Source organism: Cryptomeria japonica, chromosome 5, assembly GCF_030272615.1.
Source record: "Cryptomeria japonica chromosome 5, Sugi_1.0, whole genome shotgun sequence".
Classification (NCBI taxonomy): Eukaryota; Viridiplantae; Streptophyta; class Pinopsida; order Cupressales; family Cupressaceae; genus Cryptomeria; species Cryptomeria japonica.
The window spans coordinates 688854159-688878414 of record NC_081409.1 but is presented as its reverse complement, the minus strand read 5'-3'; the positions used below and the strand labels follow the sequence as shown (position 1 = coordinate 688878414).

General features: G+C 38.0%; 1 protein-coding gene across 1 annotated transcript in view; it reads left to right on the top strand.

Moving 5' to 3' along the window:
* The first annotated feature begins 293 nt into the window (after nt 1-293).
* Nucleotides 294-24256, top strand: part of LOC131040741 (signal peptidase complex subunit 3B) — a 107211-nt gene continuing 83248 nt past the window's right edge. Inside the window, exons 1-2 of the mRNA XM_057973693.2 lie at nt 294-516; nt 4601-4648. Coding sequence (XP_057829676.2) covers nt 391-516; nt 4601-4648 — 174 coding nt within the window. The 5' untranslated portion in view covers nt 294-390. The remainder of the gene's footprint in view (nt 517-4600; nt 4649-24256) is intronic.

Below are 24256 nucleotides of genomic sequence, written 5' to 3'. Positions count from 1 at the left end.
TATATTATATTATGGCATTTTATGTATTATCGAGCAAGGATCAACGTTTTTCTTTCTAATTATTTTCTCCAGGAACTCTATGAATCAACTTTTTAAAAGAAATATATAAATAAAATATATTAAATGACACTACCACCTTTTTAAAAAAAAATATAAAAATTAAAAATTCATTTCAATAGTACTATGCCTAAAGACAAATACTACCTAATAACCCTTAATTTAACCGTTCTATTGTCATAATATTCAATTAAATATATTTGTTCCATTATGTAATGTTCAATTAAAGGCTAGACTTTTGAGAACTCCGACCGGCTATGACTTTAGACTGGGGAAGGGGCCATTTTAAACAGTCGAGAAAGACACACGAAGATAAACAAAATTTGTGGAGAGATGCATTCTTTTGGATACAGGGCGAATGCCCTCTTAACATTTGCAGTGACAATTCTGGCAATGATGTGCGTCATGGCCTCCCTTTCCGACAATCTTAACACGCCCAACACACATGTGCAGATCGATGTATACTTTCTAACCCTATCCTCCATTGTTTTGACAACACTGACCTCCATTTCAAACAATGATGGATGCCCCCTATACCCTTTGTGTTGGCATTGATGGCATTTATAGTTTCTGCTTGGTCATCCATAACTCTTTTGTGGTGATTACCTTTTATTCGCATTATAAAAAAGTCGGTTATTCGAATTATCTAACAAGTCTTTAATGGCAGAACTAAGGTCATGCAAATTCATCCGCTCAATGCAAGTTTCTTGAATGTAGGTATTTTGACATTATAAGATAGAGAGGCATGTTGGATATTACTCGATGATCCTAAATTATGAGAACTAGGTTCAAAGGGCCCTTTGTTCTATAGTTGGTATCTAGTTTGTTGATATGCATGGACGAACCATTCCTTTTTTAAGATGTCGATATAGATTGAGAAAGATCCAACTAGAAAATCCATATTGTTGATATTTTTGGTATCCATTATCCTCATGTTTCGGAAGTCTCAAAATTTGCCTAGAAGGAAAGCATCCAATTATAAACCCTAACCAAGAAGACCATCATGGTTCAAACTCATTAGTGATCTAGTTTGTTTATATGAACCCAATCTCAATATGTAGTTCTCTTCGACTTCCTTTGTTGAGAAGTGACCTATAAACCAGTGTGGTATGGTTTTCCTTTAATGACCACTATTAGGACAGTGTTGAGTGCAGCGACCGTTTTTTGCCCTGTGTGTGCATGTTAGCTTCGCTTTAGACATGTATTAGTTGATGGGTTGGTTCTTTCATATTGAGCATTCACATAGAAAAGCTTTCTTTCTTAAACTAGCTTTAGTTCATTACTTTTGGTTCTAGCTCTTTTCACCGCAATTGCTTACACAATGTTATATAAATCTAGTTAAAGGGTAGGTGGGTACTCGATTTTAGAGAATCAAAAAATCAATTGAACTATAGTAGTTTTGGCATGGAAGGTGCTCTAATTGAGGTTGGATTTTAATATTGTCAACAACTATAGTATAGTAGTTGCTCGATCATGATCTCTTTTCCAATCCAATGCCCCCATCCTCTATAGTGGGGCAAGAAAGTGTACTAATATATACCTTCTTCCCAGGCACTTCCTTTCAATAACCTAAGTTATATAGTTGTTTAGTCTTTGTATCACCCTACTATTCATTGGTATCCCAACATGCAAAATGAAGGTAGGGGCAGTGTTTGTATCTTTGTATGGTGGGATGGGGTGATTCCTACTATCCATAGGCAGCTTTCTCATTGTTAACTTATTGCTTTGGTACGATGCTTCCTTTTGGTGGGCAGGTCTACTAGGATCCCTATCATTGCTAAAGTGGGGTTGGCGCCATCTACGACTTGCTCTTAATGATTAGGAATTCTTTCATTCCCTTCTTGCATTGAAATTGTGTCATTGTAGCATGCACAACTCAAACCATGTTCTCTTTGATTCATGATTCATTCATTATCATAGCACAACTTACCCAAGATCTTGATTGGCTCACATTTTGGTTTTGGTCCTATCCATCCCACCCAGCTCATAGGTATACTCACATATGATTTATTCATTGTATTTTGAGCCTTCCCTAAGTTTTCAAGTTTATCCTTATTGACTTTTTGTACGTCCTCCTTGGATGGACCTTGGATTGAGAGCATCTTATTTTATGTTTCTAAAGAATTGCCGACCATTGGTGGTGGGAAAACACTTGAAAGGTATCTTGCTCATTATAGAGTAGTAGGGCCTTGCTATGTGAATAGATAGGGCGTCCTACTATAACTACCATAATAGTTGGAATTAGTAGCGCAATTGTTAACATGAGATGAACCATGCGTGCAATGAGCCTTATTTTGTTTACTATGTCGATCTTTTTGGGAGTTAGTACACTTTGTGCCTTTTTTCTAAAATGATTTACTTTCAAGTAATACCTAGTTGAAGGTGTAAAGAATTTGATTGCCTTTATGACGCTTAAATTCTCATAGGGAATGAAGCTTTTATTGAGTAGCTTTGAGGTTAAACAATTTCAGCTTAAATTCTCACAGGGAATGAAGCTTTTGCTGAGTAGCTTTGCGGTTAAACAGTTTCAGCTTATGGGTGTAATGTGCCCTTTTCAAATTAGAATTTAATAATAAACAATAATAATAAAATTATAAATATAAAAGAATAAAATTAAACATAACCATAACTAAAATTTAGTTAAGTTTAATGAATAGTCAAAAGGTATAAGATGAAAAGTTGTGACTCCCTCAAACATGAGATATAAGGGAGAAGAGAACTTCATTTGAAAGGGGGATAATTGGGGAATCGGAAGTGCAGATCTGATTTAAATAAGAAGTGCAAATCTGATCTTGAAAGGTTGTGTCCCTTTCAAAGGGCCGATATAATGAAGAGTTGCACTCTTCCAAAGGGTGCTAATGATGGAAAGGGTGTGTCTCTTGCCAAAAAGGGCATACATGAAGAGGTGTGACCTCTCCCTCACATTGAGAGTTACAAAGGAAAGGAGTCAAAAACATCCAGTGAGATGACCATCGATCAGATTAGATCAGAACTGTATTAAGTTACAGGCAGTAACATCCTTGTTCTTGGTGGTATGCATGGGGAGGTAAGGAAGAAAAATAAGAGAGGAAGAAAATACGGGAGATAAGGAAAAGAGAACACAGGAATAGGAAGAAAGAAAAAGAGAGTCTGATTATTATCGTTGGTCATCACACATCACAGGTAAGTGGATGTCTATGATAATACGTAAGGGAATTACTAAATATTGTTTATTATTTAAAACACAGCATTCACTAATGATAACAAGAAATGTGTATTGCCTAATACAAAGATTAATGTATATTAAAAGAGACTAATACTCATCATTAACAATCATTTTTAAGTTCATATCTGACATAAAATTATAAAGGTAATCAGATTTAATAATGTAACTTATAACTGATAGGAAATAAGAAAATATATAACGCTAACATTTCTAATACAACAAAAAAGATGAAATAAGAAAATAAGGAAATAATGAAATGATGGCAAATAAAGGACTAACGATGATAACAAGATATTATTAACATAAAGCATTGATATAAATATAAAAGAATAAAATTAAACATAACCATAACTAAAATTTAGTTAAGTTTAATGAATAGTCAAAAGGCATAAGATGAAAAGTTGTGACTCCCTCGAACATGAGATATAAGGGAGAAGAGAACTTCATTTGAAAGGGGGATAATTTGGGAATCAGAAGTGCAGATCTGATTTAAATAAGAAGTGCAGATATGATCTTACAATGGGATTTTCATCTTCACAGAGATTAGAATGATTTGGATGTTGCTTGTTGGAGAATTTCATTGTCGCCAAGTTTGAACTTTGGTATCTTGGTATTGTAGCCTAGCATTTGAGTCTCAAGCCTTGAAAAGATGAGGGTTTGATTTACAGACACCACTTTTTGTTTTGGTTGTTATCTGTTGAGTAGATCCCAAGTTGACTATGGAACGTAGAAATTTTTTAGGATGTATCTAACATTTAGGCTCATAGGCTAGGTTCTAATATAAGAGTGATCATATTTGCACATGAATTCATTAGATATATTGGTCCCAAAGGTCTTTAATCCAGTTGCCTAATTAATAGAGTAGCTAGTATTTGGCTGGCCATTGACTAAATATTAATACTTACAATTGACGAGTTGCATTTGTTATGATGGTTATTAAAGTTGTAACATTTTTGTGCAAGATTTGTTTTATTTGTTGAGAAAGATAGTTCTTTCAACAAAATTTGGTATCACAGTTTTCGTACCTCTGTTAGCCAAGCTTATAATATATATGCATGTGTAAGTTTGTCTGTTAAGTTAAATAAAATGCATGTTGAAAGATTATGTTTCATAATATGTTAAACTTGTACCTTTGACTTAAGCAAAAGAACAAAAGGATTGCTTAATTTATATTTGATTAATTTGTATTGGTTGAAAGGATTGCACTACATACAGTTTTATTATACGAACATGTCTTTGGTTTATTAAAATTTTTATTGATTGGGTCGCTAAAGGTAATTTACTTAGTTTATGCTTGGTTTTGATTAGTTGAGTTTTGTGTGATTGCTGATGTTGCAGGTTTTGAATGTCAATTGGTTTCAAAGACACCCAAATTGGAATGACGAGGTAATGAGATTATTTCATCTTTATCCTACTTTGAATTGTTATAACTTATAAAACTCTCTATACTAAGTTGATTCATTTGTGTTAATTTTTGAAATATTCAAGCAACTAGGTTTTAATAAAATAGCTTGCTTTTTCATAGTGTTCCATGCAAATTTCCTGTGATAGATGACATGCTGGTTTCTTTTTATGAATATAAAATTGATTTTGTGTTGAAATAAGGTATGAAAGAACGTTCAAATTATGTGGTTTGGTTTTTCCAATATCTACTATAGCATGCAAAGTATAGCCTTCAACCCTTGTTCTTTGCATTTTTAATACTTCTCTTCATTAGCATGGTCCTTGTTCTTGCATTGCCTTTTTGTGCAGGTTGTGCATTTTTTTGCCACCTTTATCACAACAAGTAGGCACTCTCATTAAATTTTAGGTGACCAACCATTAGAATTAATGAAACTGATTTTGTGTTGAAATAAGGTATGGAAGAATGTTCAAATTACTTGGTTTGGGTTTTCCAATATCTACAATCGCATGCAAAGTATAGACTTCAACCCTTATTCTTTGCATTTTTAATACTTCTCTTCATTAGCAAGGTCCTTGTTCTTGCATTACCTTTTTATGCAGGTTGTGCAACTTTTTGCCACCTTAATCACAACAATTAGGCTCTCATTAAATTTTAGGTGACCAAGCATTAGAATTAACAGAAATCTCGAGATGCAATACAACATTTTACTTTCCACCATTAATTGACATCCTTGCTGTCCTGAACTCGATAGTTTTGTATCTTTTTATGTTTAACATGATGCTGACTAGGAGGTGCAAGCAATGCAACCTTTCATGTGTTGCTCTCGAGGACTTCTCTACACTAGAAGAGATTCAATAAGTCAGTGTGGGTTTGTCAATGAATGGAATATGAAACCTAAAGTTTTCTTGAGTCCACAGCGTCATATTAGAATATTTTGCTTTTGTCTATTGGTTCATGTAAATTGTTTGGGCTATGTACTTGTTGATTCATTTTTCAATGATAAAATTAATGTTATGTGGAAATAAGGTATGCAATGATCCATAAAAGGACTAGAAAGGGTTCATGACAACAAGGTGCAACTTAAGATTACAGTCATGATGAGGAAGAAGATGTTTCGAGATAGAGTTAAATGCTTCTATGCCGAAGAATATTTAGGATGATATAGGACACCTTTGAGTAAGGTTTTGGCAAATGAGAAAATTTAGGAAAAGCAATGCTTTTGGTTTTTGTGCAAAATTCCTAATTCTAGATAGGGGCATTTCGTAGTTATTAACTTATTGGTATAGTTTTGTCCAAAGAAAGTGTTGGTTTTGTATAGAGCGAAGGAGGTGATTGGTTTGGACTTTTACAGTGCCCCCAGCACCACCAGTAAAGAAACATCCTTAAGTTGTCTCCCTTAGAGAGGAGATGATGTTTCTAGGGTGTTCACCTTTGATGTGGATGTTGAGGGGATGCTAGGACATCCATAGGATCCTCAAAAACTTAGTTATTTCCCTTGAACATCTCAGAATTTTACAATTGCCCTCAACATTTGGCAGTTAGTTTTAAAAAGAACAATTTTTTTGAAATTTAGGCCACTAAACCTATCCTAATGGGGCCCCGCCCACACTCTAAACACTCAAAAGAGGCTATAAAAATTACATAGCCCCTATCGTAGGTTGGTATAGATTCATCAAATTCACTGCTAGTTCTTTGAAGAATTAATTTTTGGTGAGAAATATTGAAACAATATGGGCTTGGTGTTGAAGAAAATATAGTAATAAAATTATGAAGATGACATGGCTGTTGAGTTTTTAGCTCAGATAGAGACTTTTATAGGTTTAGTGTGAATGTGTGGGGAAGAGTTCAGGCAGTTCGAGTTATTCTATTCTTGTATTTCACTTTTGAGGATGAAACTGGAAGTCTTATTTAGCTTAATAAGCCTAAATAAAATGTAGATAAACATTTAGACTTATCTTCCATCATCCTTATAAGTGATAAGGATGCTTTTTGTAAATAAAGCTTATTTCTGGAAGATTAGAGTTTTAGCTAAATTAGTATAAAGATAGGAGCAAGATTGAAAAATTAATACATACTAAATAGTGTGGATTTTCATGCAATTGTGAGTTGTATCAGTTGCCTTGTAAGTTTTTCAAGGAATAAAAGATTGATTTGAAGGTGTAAAAATCTATGTAAGCATCTGCATTTGCAGATTTGATTATTGTGTGATTTATGCAATGTTATTGCATTAGGACATAATTATTGGGGTTTTGAATTTTTCTTTATGATATTGGAGTCAGGGTTTAAAAGTTAGAAGTGCAGATTTGTTGGAAAATTGTGTAGGAGGGTTTTGTGAAAAAATTGTTTTGCTAGGTATAGGAAGAAATTATGGATTTTTCTGAAGTAAATTTCAGCCTAAAATTTACTTCAGAAAAATATTGGGTTGGTTGGAATAGAAATTGTGTAGATTTTTTTGGCCTAAACTTTATGGATTTATTTTGGAAATTGTGGCGCAAAGGAATGGAAGAAAATTGTTCCTTTTCTTCTTCCTAAAACTGCGTAGGATTTTTAAGGGAAAATCATGCATTATTTTCTTTTTCTTTTTTCTTTCTTGTTCTATTTGTGGGCCGCACTTGTTAATAGTAGGGGTTTCAGTAGATTCATGATGCCATTTTTTGTGATAAGCTTGAAGGATCTTTGATGCCATTGTTTGTGATGGGTTTGAAGGACCCATGATTGGTTTTTAAGTCGTTTTTGTAGAAATCAAAACTCGTTACTAGGGGTTAGGTAAGCCATTTTCTTAAGATTAAACCTATAGCTTGGGTTTCAGAATATGCAGCTTGAGCAGAAAGTGGCAGGCAGGGTTTTATTTCGAAAACTTGGAGTTTGTGAATATTATCATAAATTCTTAATCTTGGACAAAGCTACTATCATTTTGAGTAAATATTAACTGTGAAAGATCCCCAGCTAGGTTATAATGAAATTTTTCTGATTTTTATGCTGCAGATTGAAGGTTTTAGGGTTTACTGAGTTTTGTGTTCTAGATTTTTGATGTCAATGGATTGTATAGGATTTAATCATAAATAGTGTCAATGAACCACAAATTTTGAACTCAAAATACAGAAATACGATTGACTAATAATTAATTCCAGAATTCTGATTTTGGAACAACAATATTGTTGTGCCCTGCACACACTCCTCGTCGTTGACAGGGTCCGCCCCCCTTTTTTTCTTGTTTTGTCGTTTTGCATTGCTGGGGTCTTGAGTAAAGTTTTGAGCTGAGCAGAGAAGTCGCAACTGCGAAGAGTTTGAGCTCTGGGTGGGTGATCCAATCCGAAAACACTAAAAGGTTCTAAATTCACAAATCGGCTCATAAGGCTGAAATGTGAAGTAAAGCTCTCAAAATCGGTTGTCAGGCTGAAAATGATCAAAAAGACATTCTTGCAAAGTCCTTATTTACCCAAAGATGACCAATAGAGACCAAATCGCGACATATAAGTCATTTAAGCCAAAAATGATAAGCTTCCCAAGTTGCACAATATCGGCTCGTTCGGCCAAAAACTTAGGAAAGTGAAAATTGTGCAATTCGACCGAATTGCACGAAATTGGAAGCCAACTTACAAAATCGGCTTGTAAGCTGAAAAGCATTAGACTCTAAATTCGCACAAAATGGTCTTTTTGGCCGAAATGTAGAACAAAAGTTCAACAACTTGCAAAATGGTCTAATAGGCCGAAAGGAGGTTAAGTTAGCAAAATCGGCTCATAAGCTGAAATTCAAAGAGGGAGTTAAGTCTAAATCGTGCCATCTTCCCCATTTGGCCGAAAACTTGAGAAAAGTCTAAATCGCGCAATTCGACTCAAATAGGCCGAAAAGAACAAAAGGAGCAAATAACCCAAAAGTGGAGAGCTAGGCGATTAAAATGTTAAAGATAGAATCACGCAATTCATATCAAAAACCCGAAGTTTGTAAAAGAGGGCGTTCAAGACACAAGTCTTCAAAATCACCCATTCCCACCTAAGAGGCCATAAAGGTAATTCAAGACAAAATCGTGCATTTCGTCCTTTTAGCCCAGAATTTGAACGTTTAGGGCGAACAAGAGGGCCCAAAATCCCACATTTCAGCTTGAAGTCCCGAAATTCATAAAGGGTGTTGATATAAAGTCTTTAAAAACTCCAAAGCGTGCAATATCATCTAATAAGCTGACAATAGGAGTCTAAATCGCGCAAATGGCACTCAGAAGACGAAAATGATCAACAACTTCTAAATTGCGCAGGAGGGTTTTCTTGTTGACCGAATATCATTCAAAAGATTCAAATTCGTGCAATCTACCTCATCCAGCCAAAGTAGGAAGGGATCTAACAGGCCCAAAGCAAAAAGACAAAGGTAAAAGCGAGACTTATAGACATTTTGAAAGCAAATCTTCCATTCTGAAGGAGCTTCAGTTGTGCAAATCGACTCAAGAAGCCGAAAATTCAAGGATACCTGAAATTCTATTCCAGAGGTGAAGTCAAGCTGCAGGAGGTCGCATTTTGGGAAAGAGCAAAGTTTTACCTTCTAAGGGCACCCAAGACGAGCTTCTTGCTGCCAGGTAAGTCGAGATTTCTCCTTCAAATGATTAAATTTGTGCAAAGTAATCATGTTGCTTAACGTAGGGTTTAATATACAAAGGTAAAATTCAAATTAATTTTGAAAACTAAATACCCAAGAGATAATCATCATTTGCTAAAATTGACCTTCTAGCCGAAATTCAGACTTAGACAACGTTTAGGAGTTCTGGTCCGAAACTGTTTTAATCGCATTAACTCGTCTTTAAGAAATTGCAATTGCAAAATCATTCTCAAAACATTCAAAACACTCAATGAAAGCTAAAAACTTGAACGAAGAACCTGAACCGCAACAACTTTTTTAAAACATCAGAAATCAGGAACATCTCGAAAATCTGCTCAAACCAACAACTAACCAAACCAACTGATTTTCAAATATCCGGATTGCAATCCGATAACGCAGAATTTGAATATCCTGTTTTAAACATGCTTTCAAATTTTAAAATATTTTGCTGTTTAACAATTTTTATGCTGATGCTGTCTTCTGCTACTACTAACTCGCTTTTTCGCCCTAAACTTGTCTCGTAATCCGTGTTCGGGTGTGCAGGATAAATGCCCAATCAGGCGTCAGAGTCTTCAAAGGCACCCGACGCACCAGGAACATCACAAACCTCCAGAGCCAACATTCCCCGCAAGCATACAAACCTTGGGCATATAGACATTCAAGACTTCAGAGACAGAGTGTATGCTCCAAATGCATATGGCAAACCCAAGCGGATGCTAGAAAGTGGCATCGCGTAGGTTGTTGGTTTCCCACCGACAGTCCAAAATTATGAGCTTGTGGTTGAGGCCGCAAGGCACTATCGGCTGGAAACAAGAATGGTGGTGGTAAAGGGAATGGTAATGGCCGACTTTACACCTGAGGCTATCAGGGAAGCATTTGACATCTTGCTGCTTGAATGCACCACCGCAGTGACCATTGATGAGGTCCAACTCGCTGTTGACAAGGATCCCAATAAGTGCAAGATATTAATAAACGAAGAATGGTTTAAAGTAAGAAGAGCCCTGAGCACTAGGATCGTCAAAAAGACCTATAGAAGCGAGTTCAATGATGAGTACGGGGATATGGTCACGCTACTTAGTTGAGTTATGGGGCTCCCCCAGTCTAACCTGCATGAGGATTGGATGTTCTATTTCACCGAGCAGGTCTTTAATGGTGTAACATGCTAAAATATTTAAAAGAGATATCAATTCAAATAATCTAACCATTGCAAATATAGCCGTTAACATAAACATAGCAAGAAGGATTTTTTTTTTTATATATTCAAAACAGGAACATGAATAACGATAACTAAAAGATTAAGTACATTGAACTAAAAATTAAGCATACATGAAGATTTTAAGAAATAAATAACTTGCATGAAATTAAAGAGAGATAGGGTTTAGAGAGTAGTTTTCAACTGATGCTAAATTTTGAACTTCAAACTTTGTCATGATACTGGTGAGGAGGGAAAGTATCATTAGGGCGCTTTTCCGCCCAACCACGGACTATCTAGTCCCCCGTGCCATATCCTTCTGGATTGACCCGACCCTTCGCAGGGAGGTAAAGGAAAAAGAGAACTCAATGCCATCTGAGACTTGGTGTTAGGACCTACACTCTTAGTCGGTCATACACTAAGGGTAACTCCCTACTATTATGATGCTTTGACTAGGGGTGTGTCTGGTGCTAAAGATCAGACTAGTGCATGCATTACGCATCACCACCTTGGCCAAGGTTTTACACTGTAAGCACAAATTTACGCGTTGTCAATGATCTCACCCTTCTCGGCAATAAGTCTAGGTTTTAGGAGTTCAACTGAACTCAAAAGGGAAAACTAAGGCCCAACTTTTGTGTTAGCATTCAAAGGATACAGTTTTAAGTATTCCAAGTGTTATCAACAATTTCTTCCTCACTCTAACTCCAATGTTTTTAAAATGTATCAACTGAATCCCTGGCTTGGGAAATTAGGGGGCATAAGAGCCACCAATTGTACGTACAATTCCTAAGTATGGATTATAACTTGCCGGACATGTCTCTGCTGTCCGACCTCTTGAGAGTAACCTCCCAATGATGATGCTAATTGCATCATGTACAATCACGCTCTTCCACCCATTGCCTTCCTAGGCTAGGGTATAGGTAAATTCCCTTATTCTACAAAGGTTGATCTTAATAAAATAAATTTATCTAAGGGCTGTCTTGTCATCTTAGTTTAAGAAAGTTCTGAAAGCTTAGTTAAGAGGTCATAATCTTCATTAGGTTGACTCAGAAAAGAACTCCCTTGGAATGATACAAATCTGCACCGTTATGTCGGAATATACTTACCAGTGCATGTTAAGATACGCATACACGGACACGTGAGTACAATTACCTTTGCGTATACGTCAAGTATTACCAGTTATAATCACACTGGTACATACTTGCCGGTATATGCCCAAGTATGGTACATTCGCGCACCTGTATCCGCACCTTCACAGGCACAATGAGTATTCTTGGTGTCTAAGGTTTACCGCTTAATTTACTTTAGACAAAATTAACAATGGCCTTATCCTTTGTGTCACACTGACTTAAATTTCATGAAGAGCAAAGATTCTGTGGGTAAGATTTATTTCAGTCTGTAGTTTAACTGCGGTATGCAAGTGAATCTATTTAATAGACCAGCAGTTTGCTGTTTGGTTTCAGTTATTCTAACGAGGCTGCTGAAGATTTAACTTCCTTGTTTAGAAAGGTAACAGCAGTATTATCATGATAGAGATGTCTTGCCTTTTCAAAATAAATTGCCCTCTCAAGGTTATGCTTCTACATACAACACACACACACACACACACACACACATATATATATTTACATATAAGTATGCACTTTATAGTTATACAAGTAAGAAGTAATGACATTCACTCATACCATCCTTAATATTCCACTGCAGAAAATAGACATGTATTTTCTTTTTACACAAGTTTAACCCTCATCAAACAGAGGTATAAGTTTTTAATTCATTTTCTCTCTTCTTAAACATGTTTAAAAGGGATAAAATAGTAAATCTCAGACCCGCAAGCATCTTTACATACATATTTGTGTATATATTCCCATTTATATAAGCAAATATATATGTATGTATACCTCCTTTCTTATTTCTTTTACAAACTACTTGAAACCCTACTCAAAAATTCATTGACTAACTTCAAACTGGATGTTATTTGCTAAGAACTGAAATAATAACATTATGTTTCATAAAAACGCAGAAGGGTTTCCAACCCATAAGAAATTCCATGAAATTTTCCAAACTTTTAGTAATTTACAACCACAAACGCATTTATGCCTTTCTTCCTTCTATTTCCAACTGAGAAACAAAATAATGGTAAGAAGAAGAGAAAATCGCAAGCTTGGGAGATAGTATGACCTGTGAAAAGAAGTATCACAACTAAGAACCCTCTGAAGTGCGAAATAGCAGAGCTGATAATGACAGAAAACACACATCAAAACCCTTGTTCTCCGCCGTTTTCCAAAAGCCAGCCGTAATAATAATAAACTTCGCTCTTTCCCCCTCTGCTTAAGTATGCCAAAATGTTATACTCATTCCCACGCCCTAATACCAGGCGGGATTCTCCAAACCGCCCAATGAGTCATGTAGGCATGCTTCATGTTTCCCGTGATCTGCATTTTAGCTTCCATGAGAAGCTTCCAATCCTCACCTAAATGTACCCCCCAAAGAAAATAAAATATCTTCCCTTCCAAAAATAATCCCCCCCGTGTTTTCTCATTAAGCTTTTTGTTTTATTCTAGCAAAAGTCTGATATCTTATGCATAAAGGTTTGGCAATATAACCTGTTTTAAATTTTCTTTATTTTATTTTTTATAAACCTCTTTTGTTCCCGATAAAATCATAAGGCATGTGAAGCAATGAAATATGATTTAATTTAAAACTTATATTCCTCACCATTGCCATAATATATTTAAGTCAACACTTGCAACTTAAAGAGGGGTGAACTTCATATCTCCCTTTCACATAACCCTCACTTGATAATAGAGATGCCAATTAAAGTTGGCAAAAAATAATTTGATTTTAATTAAAAAATAAATATTGCCATACAATTGCAAATTAATTTAATATACATATTTATTTATATTTACATATAAGTGACCTATACTCCCTACGAATACCTGACTGCGGTAGTACGAATACCTGACTGCGGTAGTACGTATACGACCATGTATACGTACTCCCGTACCCAGGTACTCGTATAGGATATATATATATATATATATATATATATATATATATATATATATATAATAAAAGAACATTAGTCCAACCAACTTGATTAATAATTAATAAAATAATTAATTAATATTAATAATTAATAATTATCACGAGAAGTGACAAACCCTAAATTCTCTATACTGACCTACCAGGTTACCTAGTGCACTGGCCAACAAGGTCTGACAAGATCAACATAGGTTTACTTGGCTTAGGTTAGGGTTTTCAAATGGCACTGAGTCCTTTCCTTCCTTTCACCTCCCGACCTGATGATACTTTCCCTCCTTTCGTGGAGGACGACGGTCTCCTGCACACACTTGGCCCATAGAAATCGGTTAGATCCAATCTTGTCTAGTTCTGACAATTAATAAATCATGATAAAAGTGAAAGATGATATCATATTGTTAACTGCAATTCATCAATTTACTAAATCAAAGTACATCAAATTAGCATAGAAAGCATAATTATCATTATTCACATATGCATAATCATCTGAACAAATCCATCATTTAAAGCATAAAACTAGGCACATTATACATCATACGAGTATATCAAAATGCACTAGGGTTAACATGTATCGGGACATAAATACTGCACAAAATCAACTAGGGCACAAGTGGGATGTAACAAATGGAAAGGCTAAGTTTGACTGGGCTCAGATCATTAGGGATAACATTCACACACAGCTAGTGGAGCTTGAGGAGAAGAAATACTTCACCATGACCTCCTACTTAGTCTATATGTTCGCTAGGCATCAACAACTGCTAGGGTTAATCCGAAAGGGTGAAATCGGGAATGGACCCAATCAGGTGAAGGTATATGACTACTACCCCCAATTGCATTATTATAACATAGCTCAGAGGGAGAAAAACAACATTGCTTATGCAATCAGCCAGTATAAGCGCATGAATGATGCATTCACAATGTGCATGGTTAGGATGATGTAGGGGGGATTACACATAAGGCTGTCAAAACAGGCTACCGCATTGATAGGGAAATACGGGGCGTGGTTCATCTAGTTCCCTCGCTTTTCCTACATCAGAATCTCAGGCTTTGAGGGAACACAATACCGACTTCCTCGTTATCCATCAGACAGAATGGTCCTCATGGAAGTTGCAAGACAGGCGCATCCAATAGGATATATACTCAGAGAGAAGAGGCAGTCAGGGTTCACATTTGCAATGGTCATAGGGAAGAATGATGTGTATTTCAAAAACTCCGTGCAGGTCAAGGAATCCTTTGATGAATTAGCAACATCTTGCTTGCAAGAGCATCTCCCTAGGAAATACTTCTACCTCGCTGGGCTAGGAAAGAAGGCCTATGGCAGACATTACAAGGGTAAGGCATCCATAGAGAACTACTGGGCTAATTGCCTAGATGACTTTGAGGTCCGTCGGCGGGAATACTCAAGGTTGAATGTTCAGCAAATGAGAGATTTTGAGTACTGCCGGGTCCCAGATCAGGTAGTTGATTATGGAGATTGCCTGCAGAGTCAAGATTATGAGGTAGCCAAAGACCTAACACCAGCCATTAACTGGGCCCAGGACCCGATCAGAGACTTGGAGTTCATCTTGGAAGGTGCTAGGAGATATACAGACAACTGGCTATCCCAACAGATAGAAAGGCTAACTCATGAAGGGACTCAGTTCTTCTATAATATGATGGGCAATCTTGATTCCCATTCTTCAGAGGATGAAGGAGTGTCAAGTGCGCCAAGGGAAGAAGAGGTTGAAAAACCTGAGAAGAAAAGAAAGAAGGCAAAGGCCAACAGGGGAACCCGGACATCAAAGAGAACAAAAAGGGAAAATATACCAATTAGGAGGCCAAAAGTCACTACCTCGTCCAAGGATCTCAGTTCGGATGATGATGTAGTCGAGCTTGATTATCTACCTACCCCACCTTCACAGAATGATTCAATTGCACTAGAGACGAATGATCTGCAGATGCAAAGTGAGCAAGAAATAGAGACACAGATCATTAGTTTGGAGAGACCTGAAAATCGGGTCGAAGATGGAGAAATTGTGCTAGATAAGGAGATTGACAGACAAGAGCTCACATAGGGGAGTAGACATGAGGTACAGCAGGACGAAGGTGACAACAAAGATAACACCACAGTTGAGGGAGAAAAGGAAGAAGATAGAACCCAAGAACCCAGTAAGTCTGAAGAGCAACCGCTATTAGAAGCTACACATCGGTTGCTCAGTGAGGTGGGAGAAAACTCAACCGTGAGTAAAGGACTAGATATAGCGCCTAACCCACCTTCTACATCTGATCAGCCACAGATAGGCAGCGAGTTGGTTGAGACATCTAGAGGACAAGGTGGGGAGTTGGTGGTTACATCAGGACAAACCATCTCTCACGACTGGTTGATAGCTCGGGCACAACGAAAAGCAGCTATCAAGTCCCAATCCACCTAGAGGACATATTCTCTCGGATAGGAGAATCACGAGCCAAAGAAAAGAAGAATCCAAGAACCTACTCTAGGATCACCAAGGATGAATAGAGGAATCAAACGATTCATATTGCTGCTCCGCCCAAAGACAAACCAGTAGAATAGGTCGCATTGGCTGATTATAGCATCACCTCTATCCCGCTAGGGAAGGCAACCAAGGTACAGGAGAGAGAAGAGTTCAAGGGCTTTGTTCAAAACATGTTAAGGCAATTGGATGAGATGGCTGTTGAACGGGATGTGTATCGAGCTCGTGCCCAACAGGCCGAGGGATACATAGATCACTTGCTAAGGCCATTACAACATGCTGTTGAGTCTCACATTCCCCCTTTGGCGTTGGCACAAAAAACTACAACAGAGTTTGAAGGAGTGCATGACACCGCCAAAGCAGTTAGAGATTGGATCCAAAGCATTAAAACAAGAGGGAAGAGAATCTTCAAAGATGTATTTGATGTAGCAATCAATATACAGTCGACCCGCCTAAAGATGGTGGAGGTAGAGAGAGAGTACGCCAAAATCCAGGAGATTATTAGCATAGCTCTACCCCTCATGAGAGCTCTCTTTTGGACTCACGTTCGAATTCCCGTGCTGCAGACAATCCTAGATCCCTATAGTATTAGCACCTTTAAGGAATGGTATTGGATTGTCAACATGAAGAATGACATGGCAGACACAATCAAGAAAATTCAGGAGTGCGAGGAAGCCTTGTTTGGCGTTGAGAGTATCGGTGAAAATATCCTCAGAGCATTGGTCACTCAATGGAAAGATGACATGGAAGGTGACGATGTAGTGTCACGATGTAATGACAGGTTGAGAACCGATAAAACTACATACTCCGCAGAGGACAGAGAATTCATCAGCAAGCTGCATGCAGATATACTGCGTTTTGAAGCTCATCAATCAGACTGGCGTGAGCGACTGAGGGTAGTGGATATCCATCTAGAGGGCATTCAGTTCAAAATGTGTAATCCTCCCATTCCTCCTAATAGGGAATTGTTGCCGGTTTGCATGAAGTTTTAGGAATATGTTCGGGCAGAGCGCGCAACAAACAGGGACATTTGGAAAGATTACTTGCAAGGGGAAGTTGAATTTTTGGTAAAAGAGTCTACCCCAGGAAAAGAGAAAGTGCATTCCTATAGTTAGTTATTTCTTTTCAACTACCCAAGTTCATTGCAGATTTTGAACTCCATCCAAGTGCACTTTTTGGGGAGTAGCTTTATGTTGGGTAGTTATTAGTTAGCTGATAGTTGGTAGGGGGATATTTGTTCCTCATTAATAGGTATGGGCAGCCATGCCTTAGAGGATGGATTTGGGCCACTTGTAAGATTAAATGTGGGCCATTCATCCAATTTTGGAAATCTATATAAGGGACTGTTTTTCCCTCTTTTTGTAAGAAGTTCTAAGATTGTTGTTGAAACTCTGGCAAATTTTATATAGATTTAATGGAAGTTAAAGCAGTGTTATTTTCATGTGAGTGCATGGTCTCCTTCTTCACTATTTAATTTTCATGTCAAGTATTTTGTTTTCAGATAGTATTTTTAGGTTAGTATTTGATAGAAACCTTGGAGTTCATACCATTAAGCATTGACTGATTGTCGTTCCCCCAACGTGGTTAGTCTGTACGCACTTACATGTTAGTTCAGTTGTTAAATATTAAATGGATGGATGTAAAAGTTCTACATTTATGTTTAATAGCATGAAAATCTAACTCTCCTTGAAGATTGTGTCAGGTTTTACATAATTGTGCTTTATTAGCTAGTAAAGTTGAATCTAGTTTTTTGAAGGTTTAAGTCTATTTTCCTGAATATATTGTCTTAGATAGATTGATTAGATGCTTTATCTCACTTTTCCCCTCTTTTTCCCCCTTTTTTATCAGAAAGTTGAAGTCCAAAACAACATCATGTTAAAGAGAAATTCGATGAAGTCAAGACTGTAGAGTCTTAGGGAACCCATACAACGAAACGGATTTTATCTAACCATGTAAGTCCCCTTGGTGTTTCCAGCAAAACACATCAAACAATTGAGTTATCCTGCAGTCATGGACTGACAGTTGGAACCTTGAGGTCGTCCCCGTTGATCAATTAAAAAACAGCATTAGGGATCCCTTATTTCAAGAGAGCATAGGATACTTAGCTAGAATATTCTATTCTTCTTTGGCCGGATAGAGTTGTAGTAATACGATTTTAGCCATGTCAACAAATATATTAATTTTTCAAATTCAAGAAATCTAACACACCAGGACAACAAATTGCATACCAAGAGTCCAATGCCTTGCCAAGAGAGGGTTTTATTAAAGAAAATAAGAATAACATGAACCATGAGCTCCCAATTGCCATAAATAGATCCAAATGGTTTTTATTCACTCCTACAACAATTACCAAAAACAAATACTGGATAATTATTGACTCCCACACTTGGCTCCCAGGTTGGATTATTCAATTGACTAACAAAAACCATAATTTGAATCAAAATGAGATCTCGACGCCCATTGAAACCATCAATTCTTTGAGAGATGATGCTAACAATGAAGTTCATACAAGATCCAACCCCAAACTGAGTTGGCACGACCAACACTTGCAACCAGGAGCCTGCTGAAAGGTACGACCACCAATGGGAAAGGAACGACTGGCTTGAGGAGTTAAATGGTTGCCCTAGGAGGGACATAAGCTCACCAAATTCTGCAATCAGATCTGAAATTCTCTGAAATAAGTATCTACTAAAGCACCAATAGGAATTCTGTGTGAATCCCTCTCTCCTATGGATTGGGGTTTCGTCCAATTGACTTGCCTTCAAGGAGTTTTTATTCGTAGAAGACTCATATGTTGCTGAAAATCATCTCCAGAGCTCAATTCTCAATTTGCTAATGTAAAAATGAAATCAAGATGCCAAAAAGAAGACCCCTCTTGTTGTTTTATTGCTCACCAACCCTAATCGTACCATTTAGGGTTTTCATGCTTTATTTTAATGAAATTTATCAAATAAAATATTCTCCTAGCAAGTTCTCCCAACTTGAGGATCTTATTCATCATTAACTTTGCCCACCTTTTAAAACAACATTATGCCTAGGGGTGCGTTTTTAAATATTTAATTCAACTTTGCACTTTATAAAGTTACTTTAATTAATCTTCTTCTATTTTTACAAAAAGTGACTTTATATTAAAATAAGATTATATTCTCAAATAATAACACTTCCTAGCACCTAATTGCAAAGTATAGACCCCACATGCCATCACTAACATCTCCTATTCATTGAATTCGCTTGCGGAGATGGGTAGAAGATGAATCTCTGTGTCTGAATGAACAACTAGGAAAGAGGGGATGTTACAGTCCTCCCTTCTCGGAATTGCTTGCCCTAAAGCAATTGCAAAGTTGGATGCTAAAGTATCATCTCTCCTTCCCACGTGGCATCCTCTATAGGCAAGTCCTTCCAACGCACCAAGTATTCCTTGATCACTCTGCTCCTCAATCTCCTCTCCCTCATATCAAGAATCTCTCCAGGAATCAGAATCAGTCGGTTCTCCTCATCCAATGGTGGCAAATCTGGTGATGAGATCACATGCTGTCCCAAAGCCTTCTTCAAGCAAGATACGTGAAAGATATTGTGTATCTTACTCTTTGAAGGTAACTTAAGCTCGTATGCTACCTCTCCAATCCTCCTCAATATCCTGTATGGACCATAAAATCGAGGCTTAAGTTTCTCTGCCCCAGTCTTCTTAAGTGTACTCTACCTGTAGGGTTGTGAGCACAAGAAGACCATATCTCCGACCTCAAATGACCTCTCAATTTGATGCTGATTTGCATACAACTTCCGCTGATTATGGGCATGATGAATGTTATCCTTAAGTGCCTTAAGGATATCCTGATTGTCTTGAAGTCAGTCTCGAGCTCTAGGCACTTTGCTGACCTGAAACTTAATTATGCAAATATCACTTAACCCATTTGTTGACTACCTCTCTATGACCATCTGTCTAAGGGTGGTAACTGGTGCTAGGGGTCAACTCTGTACGCGCAAGTCGGAATAGCTCCTGCCAAAATATACCCACGAATATGCTATCCCGATCCCTAACAATGGTCCTGGGAAGTCCATGGAGTCAGAACACCTCACGAAAAAATACCTCTGGCACCTGTGAAGTTGTAGTCGGCTGCAATGGCAAAAAAGTGTGCAAATTTTGTCAATCTATCCACCATCACATAAATACAGTCCTTCCCCTGGACACTCGGAAGACTAGTGATAAAATCCATCGATATACTCTCCAATTTCTGCTCCGGAATAGGCAATGGCTGCAGAAGACTAGCTGGGAAAGTATGCTCTGACTTGTTTTGTTGAAAAGTCACACACTCACAAACATAGTGCAAGACATCATCCTTGAGACCCTTCCAGGAGAATCTCTCTTGTACCTGTTTGTATGTCTTGAAGTAACTAGGATGTTCTACTAATGGTGTGTCATGAATGGTTCATAGAATATTATCCTTCAATTTCGATCTAGGGACTAAGTAAATTCTGTTCTTATAGTATGTCACATTGTCAATCACTGTGTACTTGTCATCTTGAATCTGTCCATCCATAATCTCGCATACAAAGTGATTTTTGGAATACTCAACTAAAAGTTGATACTTCCAATCAGCTGAAATCTTACTCAAGGAGAATAGAGTAGCAACTGAAGGCCTCTTGGAAAGTGCATCAACAACAATGTTCTTCTTCCCTTTGACATACTCAATGTCAAAGTCATATGCTTGAATTTCGCTGACCCATTTTTGTTGGCACTCACTTAGTTCTTTCTGCTCCAAGAAGTATTTCAAGCTATTGTGGTTGGTCCTCACCACAAACTTCTCACCCACTAAATACTGCCGAAACTTTGCCAAAGCATGCATCATGGTGAGCATCTCCTTATCATAGGTGGAGTACAGTCTTTCATTATCCTTCAATTTCTTGCTCTCATAGGCAATGGGATGGCGGTTTTGCATAAGGACCACACCCAGGCCCTCTCCTGATACATCACACTCTAGAACAAAGGGCTAAGAGAAGTCTAGAAGAGCTAAAACTAGACACGTACCTACTTGCGCTTGTCAAATACAATCTGTGCCTCATCTGTCCATCTAAAGGCACCCTTCTGTGTGAGATTTGGCAGAGGAGCTGCAAGTTGTGAATAACCCTTCACAAACCTCCTGTAATATGCACATAATCCTAGGAAACCCAACAACTCTGAAATATTCCTAGGTGGTGGCCAATCAAGTATCGCCTGTATTTTCTCTTGATGGACCTTCACTCCATCACCACAAGTCACACGCCCTATATCTCTGTTAGTCCAAACTCGCATTTGGACATCTTGGCAAACAGAGACTGCACCCCCATGATATCAAGAACCTCATCCAAATGCCTCAAGTGTTTCTCCCAAGTCCTGCTGTATATCAGTATGTCATCAAAAAACACTAGCACATACCTACGCACTTGCTTATTAAATATATGATTCATACATGACCAAAATGTAGCGAGTGTTGTTAGTGAGACCAAACGACATCACCAAGAACTCATAGTGCCCGTAGTGACATTTGAATGCTGTCTTATGGATGTCCTCCTCATGGACACGAATTTGATGATATCCTGAGTGAAGATCAATCTTCGAAAAGTACACTGCCCCATGAAGCTCATCTAGTAACTCATCTATGGGCGGAATCAGATACTTGTTCTTGATCGTTTTCTTATTCAGTGCATGGTAGTCTATGCACATATGCATAGTGCCATCCTTCTTCACCAACACCGCAAAAGAAGCAAATGGGCTAGAACTAGGCTTGATGAACCCCATATCCAATAGCTCCCTAATAGTCTTCTAAATCTCAACCTTAAAGGCCTTAGGATGACAATAGGGAGTAGTGATGACGGGCTTAGCGCCCTCCTATAGCTCTATCACATGCTCAAAAGCACAATCAGGAGGTCTTCCAGGAGGAATATCACCAAAAACAACACTATGCTTGTCCAACACTGTCTGGACATCAATGTGAAATGGCTGCTCATCAGGAGAAGGTGGTGTCTTGGACTAAATGAAACACTGTGTCGCCCAAGTAACATCACCATGTCTAAAAAGTGACTCCATCCTGCTTGCTGAGACTACCATAGGCCCATCGCCATAAACTGCCTTCAATACCACCTTCATGCCATCCGCCTTAAACTCCAAGTCCACCCTCCTGAAGTCCTGAACATATATACCAAGTGACTGTAGCCACTAGATGCCAAGCATTGCGTCAATCTCACCAAGACCTACACCGTAGAAGTCATCGGTCAAAGTATAGTCATCCATCTGTATACTCAGCTGTGGGACCCACCTGATGCATTTCATAGCAAAGCCATCTGCCACTGTCACACTCAAACCACCAAAGTCCTCAGCTTGCAATCCACGTCTAGCAACTAGTCTCTCATCAAAAAAATTGTGCGTAGCAGTGGGTGGCGATGTAGTCTCAAGGTTCAGAGTAGTCTGAATAGCCTCATGTAGGGTCCTAGGCTGAAGAGCCTTGACCGATCCCCGTAACTTGTCGTGTAAACCCTCGATAAATAACATCGTCATGCTTCTGTCAGGCATCTCTGGAACCATAACAGCAATATGTTGAAACTCATTAATATAAGTCTCAACATGGCCAGTCAGTCGCAGTAGTGCAAGGTCTTTGTAATACAACTCAACATCCTTATGGTCAAATCTGGCAATCAACTGCTTAGTAAACTCCATATAGGAATGAATAAGTCCATGGTTTTGGGTAACCAAACCATGGTGCTGCCAGTCATAAGCCATGCCCTCCAGATGTAACGCTGCAAACTGTATGGCCTTGTCCTTTGACATTGGCTTAAGTAATAGGTAAATATTTAGTTTGTGCACCTAGGCTCGTGCACTGATCTTCCCAATGCAATCGAAGGAAGATAAAGTGAGCTTACTGGTGGCTTGCTTAAGATCACTGTTCTCTTGCTGTTTAGGCCATCTGTCATTATGGTTCCTCATACTGTCTCTGTGTTGCGCGTTGCATACATCACTGATGTAAAGGGAAGGGACCTCCAAAATGCTCTGGGAGGCGTGCCCACTCATTAGCCGCCATAACCATGTCTTGAAACTCAATGCCCTCCTGTGGGTCAACTGGCAGTGGCTTGTCCCTAGGAGGAAAACGAGGCTGAATGGGTCTGTCTACTGTCTGTGTATGAGCCCTGTCATTCCTAGGAGAAATAGATGCACCACCCAATGATGAAGGATCTCTACTATTGCCACGACTCCCTGCAGCTGAAACAGACCTGTCATGTCTGTCACGCCTATCCCTGTGACGATTCAGGTCTAATCTATCCAGAGTATCCTGAAGTTTGTCTAGTGCCTGCACAATCCTCGGTCGTGAATGAGCCAAAATTTTCAGTAACTCATCAAGGATCAGGATGGTTTTGTCTTTCCTCTTGCTGAGGACTCCTATTACCATTAGGTATATCACCCATGTCAAAATTCATGTGCCCCTGTGCTCTTCTGCATGTATAGTATCTGTAAGGTCTGGTTCTTCCCGGATGCATAGAATTAATCAAAGGACCCTCAAGCTGGAAGTATCATAGCTCTGATACCATTGAAAGATCCCCAACCAGGTTATACTGAAATTTTTCTGATTTTTACGCTACTGATTGAAAGTTTTAGGCTTGTTCACTGAGTTTTGTGTTTCAGATTTTGATGCCAATGGATTGTATAGGGTTTAATCATAAACAATGCCAATGAACCACAACTTTTGAACTCAAAATACATAACTAAAATTGACTGATAATTAATTCCAGAATTCTGATTTTGGAAAAACAATATATTAATTATTCAGATTCAAGAAATCTAATTCACCATGACAACAAATTGCATACCAGGAGTCCAACGCATTGTCAAGAGAGGGTTTTATTAAATAAAATCAGAATAACATGAACTATGAGCTCCCAACTGGCAAAGATAGCTTCAAATGGTTTTATTCACTCGTACAACAATTACCAAAGCAAATACTGGAGAACTATTGACTCCCACACTTGGCTCCCAAGTTAGATTATTCAATTTACTAACAAAAACCACAATTTAAATCAAAATCAGCTCTTGATGCTTGCTGAAACCATCAATTCTTTGAGAGACGATGCTAACAATCAAGTTCATACAAGATCCAACCCCAAACTGAGCTGGTACGACCAACTCTTGCAACCTGTACGATCAGCAATGGGAAAGGTACGGCTGGCTTGAGGAGTTAAATGGCTATCCTAGGATGAATGCAAGCTCACCAAATTCTGCAATCAGATCTGAAATTCGCTGAAATAAGTATCTACTAAAACACCAATA